This window comes from Coffea arabica, chromosome 6c (assembly GCF_036785885.1).
Source record: "Coffea arabica cultivar ET-39 chromosome 6c, Coffea Arabica ET-39 HiFi, whole genome shotgun sequence".
Classification (NCBI taxonomy): Eukaryota; Viridiplantae; Streptophyta; class Magnoliopsida; order Gentianales; family Rubiaceae; genus Coffea; species Coffea arabica.
In genome coordinates, this window is record NC_092320.1 from 20,537,238 (window position 1) to 20,541,586 (window position 4,349).

General features: G+C 39.4%; 1 protein-coding gene across 1 annotated transcript; it reads left to right on the forward strand.

Moving 5' to 3' along the window:
• Window positions 1-302: 302 nt before the first annotated feature.
• LOC113694097 (benzyl alcohol O-benzoyltransferase-like) lies at window positions 303-4,349 on the forward strand. The gene is made up of 2 exons (XM_027212946.2): window positions 303-1,242; window positions 3,165-4,349. Exons 1-2 carry the CDS (start codon window positions 769-771, stop codon window positions 4,077-4,079), a joined length of 1,389 nt encoding a protein of 462 aa, XP_027068747.1. The 5' UTR covers window positions 303-768; the 3' UTR covers window positions 4,080-4,349.

The following is a 4,349-nucleotide window of genomic DNA, read 5'->3' on the forward strand; positions in this document are numbered from 1 at the left end:
AAGAAAAAAAAAAAAGGTGTATTAGATATTTTAAAATGTATAGATTAAAAATTTTAATAAATTTTTTAAATTTCTATAGTAAAAATTATTAAAAAATTAATAATATACAAACTTACAAAAAAAACTAAGATTCCAACAGCGTAAGTTTTGAGATAAACAAAAACTTGGATGGATAGATACGATCTACGACTCGTGCATAAATGGAGTGGTGCCCACATTATAATAATTCCAATTTCCCATCAGATCAAAGTACAGGCTTTAGATTCCTCCTCGCAGTTCCAAATCCTGCTTTACCTGCCATGCGTACCCCAATCATTACCACATCTTCATTACTTCCTCTACCTTCTCTCCCCAAAAAATTGTGACCGTTCCCTTCCTCCTCCACCACCATTCTCCTTCTTCATGATTTCCTTCCATCTTTCATTTCCTGAGATGCTTTAGGGTTTTAACTTTTTTAGGGTCTATACAAGTTTTTGTCATTGTATCTTCCTTCAGGCACTTGGTACTGCTACTACTGATTTGAAAAAGGGGGAAAGAAAAAACCATGCGGGAAAGAAAGGAAGAAGATATCCTCCTCAAACTAAGATCAATTTTCATTAGCAGTTAGCAAGAATACTACCTGTACAGTTGTACTCACTTTTTTCTTCCTCTGCGCCTGACTGTCTATATATATTATATACATACATATACTTGATCAAAAGCATTTTCATTGATTAATCAGTACAGTACGTACTACGCAGTAGTAGTAGTTTGTTTGTGGACAGTAGAATGGGATCCGTATCAGCATCATCAAAGTCTTTGACATTCAGGGTGACTAGACAAAAGCCTGAGCTGGTCCGTCCGGCGAAATCCACTCCTCGGGAATGCAAGCTCCTCTCCGACATCGACGATCAAGAGGCTCTTCGGATTCAAATCCCTTTCATCCAATTTTACCGTAACCGCGATGATCCTGGCATTAATGAGAGCAGGAGGAGATCAGACCCCGTGAAGGTGATCAGGGAGGCTATTGCAAAGGCTCTGGTGTTCTACTACCCGTTGGCAGCGCGTCTCAGAGAAGGCCCTGGAAGAAAGCTGATGGTTGAGTGCACGGGAGAGGGTGTTCTTTTCATTGAAGCCGATGCAGACGTGACGCTGGAGCAGTTTGGGGATGCAATTCAGCCTCCATTCCCATGCCTGGAGGAGCTCCTCTATGACGTTCCTCACTCTGGAGGAATCCTTCACTGTCCTATAGTGCTTATACAGGTACAACCCTACAACTGTACGACTCTTTTCTTTTTTCGGTTCGTGAGCCCCATCACTTCTTCCCTGTTTGTCATGTCACATAGATCTTGCCCAGATTCTTCCAAGTTTTTCCAAGAAGGGGTAAGTTGATAGTTGAATCACTTGGCAATACTACTTATTTTTTCTTTTAATTATAGAAAAGTACTACACTCTTTTTGGTATTGAATCCATGGTTCTAATTCACTTGTCCTTTGACACATCATTTAGTAGTTTAAACTTTTAAAATAATTTTAAGATTGATAACCTTTATTCTATATTTGACTGAGAATTTAATCTCACTAATACATTAGGTAAAAGGGACCGTAAAACTCCCCTTAATTCTATAGTGCTTCTGTTATCAATACTACAAAAGAAACAGAAGAATGTTGGTTAGGAAAAATTACACACAGACAATCAAATCTTTGGTTCCTTACAAGTAAAACCTTATTTCTCATTATTATAGCTCTTTTAACTTGTTGGATGTGCATTCACTACCTAGACTATAAAGTATAAAGCAAATTTAAAAAAAAAAAAAAAAAGGAAGAAGAATATAAGAGCCCATTTGGCTTGGAAATTTGCATGTAAAAATTTTCGAAATATTCTCCTAAATTCTTTATTTTGTTCTTTTTGAGCGCCCTTTCAATCAAGGCTCCAAAAAATAAACTTCCAAGAAGGTGGGTAGGGGGATTAACATGTACTACTATTTGATGGAGCCTCAGCCCACAGGAGGACAAGCTTGTGGCATGTAGGCAAATGGACGGGACTGATTATCAGGTTTGGTTGCCTCTAGACTGTCGGCAGTGTTCAAAATAATGCCCCGCAAGTCGGCCTGGCATAAGGCATTAACCACCAGCCCCACCGTCAAGCCTTCAAGCTTCAACTCTTACCTCCCACCAATTGTGACGTTATAATGTGGATTTGGTTCAAAAAATTCAGACGGGTGCACTACGTATGCGTTTGGTCCAGTGGTGATTCAGTAACTTCCGGATTACTCCTGGACCTCCTTAAGTCCACTCCCTCCCCTAGTATAGGATAGATTAAAATATACTATAGTTATCGTCTCCGAAAAAAAAAAAATCGGTCTGACCTTGTTCACCACCCAATCATTCAGTCAGTTGGCACTGCTATATTTTGTTCTTACACTTCCAATCAATTACTGAGCACCAGTAGGAATTATGTAAAATGTCTCCACAATTATTGTATGAAAAATGTTACTATCATGATTCAGACTAACAATTTAGATGAAACTTATAGGTAATTCTGTCAGAGAATTCTTAGGAGCTGATCTAATAGGGGTTTCTACCCCCCGTTTGATTTCTTGCTAAGGTGCTCTAGCCTTCCCTACGTACCCAAAAAAAACAAACTTTAAGGTAGAATATAAATTCTTAATTATTATGAGTAGTACTACCTCCGTCCAATATATATAGTCATGTTTGAAGATATATACTTTTTATGCATGGTATACTCCATAAAAAATATTTTGCTTTTGTTCTACTTTTAGGTTTAATCATGTGCTAGTCAAAATAAAAATCAATCATATCATATTTGTCTTTATGCATCATTATAAAATAGTTAAAAATATCATACATGACAAACATTTAGCCAAAAAAAAGTACAATACTTTTAATAGGACGGAGGAAGTAATTAAAAGTCATGTTTGTAGTTAATAGTGTACTATTTTCATATTAGAGTCTTGTTTGCTGTCAAATTCAAGATTCAAATCCAGTACTAGCCGTTAGGACTTAGGAGTGAAAAGAGTGTGGATATAGATAAGAAGATTAAATAAATAAATAAATAAATAAAAATAAAAACTAATTAACTAGTTAAACTATAATATTCACCCATCATATGTATATAATGGACCATTATTAATGGTAATGGTATTATGATACAACGTAACACAGGTAACTCGTTTAAGATGCGGCGGTTTCATCTTCGCACTACGCATGAATCACACCATTGCTGATGGTGTTGGAATCGCTCAATTCATGAATGCTGTGGGAGAAATCGCACGGGGAGCGTCCGCCCCATCTATACAGCCAGTATGGCAGAGGGAGCTCCTGTATGCTAGAGACCCGCCAAGGGTGACGTGCAGCCACCACGAATACGACGAGGTAGTCGTCGATACCAAGGGAACCATCGTTCCCCTGGACGACATGGTCCATCGCTCTTTCTTCTTTGGTCCGGCAGAGATCTCAGCGCTGAGAAAATCCATCCCTCTTGACCTCAGTCACAGGTGTTCGACGTTTGATATTCTGACAGCCTTCCTTTGGCGCTGCCAAACCATCGCCCTCCAATACGATCCCAACGAGGAAGTCCGCGTGATCTGCATTGTTAATGCCCGCTTCAAGTTCAATCCTCCCTTGCCCCAAGGATACTACGGCAATGCCATAGCATATCCAACAGCGCTGACGACTGCCGGAGAGCTATGTGAGAAGCCTGTGGGATATGCGGTGGAGTTGGTGACCAAGGCCAAAAGTGTTGTGACTGAAGATTACATGAAATCTGTGGCTGATTTAATGGTTATCAAAGGGAGGCCTCGTGTCACTCTGGTGAGGACTTATCTTGCGTCGGATGTTACCCGGGCTGGGTTCAATGAGGTGGACTTTGGTTGGGGGAAGCCGGTGTATGGGGGGCCGGCCCAAGGTACTGTGGCCTGCTTTCACATACCCTTCAAGAACAAGAAGGGGGAGACAGGAAGAGTAGTTCCTATTTTTCTACCAGGTCTTGCAATGGACAGATTTGTGAACGAGCTGGAAAACTTCTTTTTGAGCCACAATGTGAGGCCCCATTTCCGCCGTGCCACATCGAGACTTTGAGGAATGAAATAATCAGTTTCAAGGGTAAATTACGTGTAATGTGACCTCCTTGTAGTTTTATCAACTATTATCACATGATCCCCTAAAGTTTTAAAATATCCACTTCACCCCTTTATACTTTTATGTAAAGTGAAGGCTTGTGGAAAATAGCTATGTAATGTTATTAGTTGAAATATCAATAGCGTCGTTACTTAAAGCTATTGATTACTGCTGCTGCTGCTGCTGCCTAGTTTAATGTAGTATTATATAAAATAATTTTGCTTATCTTCA

Coding starts and splice junctions, on each gene's coding strand:
- LOC113694097 (XM_027212946.2), top strand. CDS start 769: ATGGGATCCGTATCAGCATCATCAAAGTCTTTGACATTCAGGGTGACT. Junction 1,243..3,164: donor GTCCTATAGTGCTTATACAG/GTACAACCCTAC, acceptor AACGTAACACAG/GTAACTCGTTTAAGATGCGG.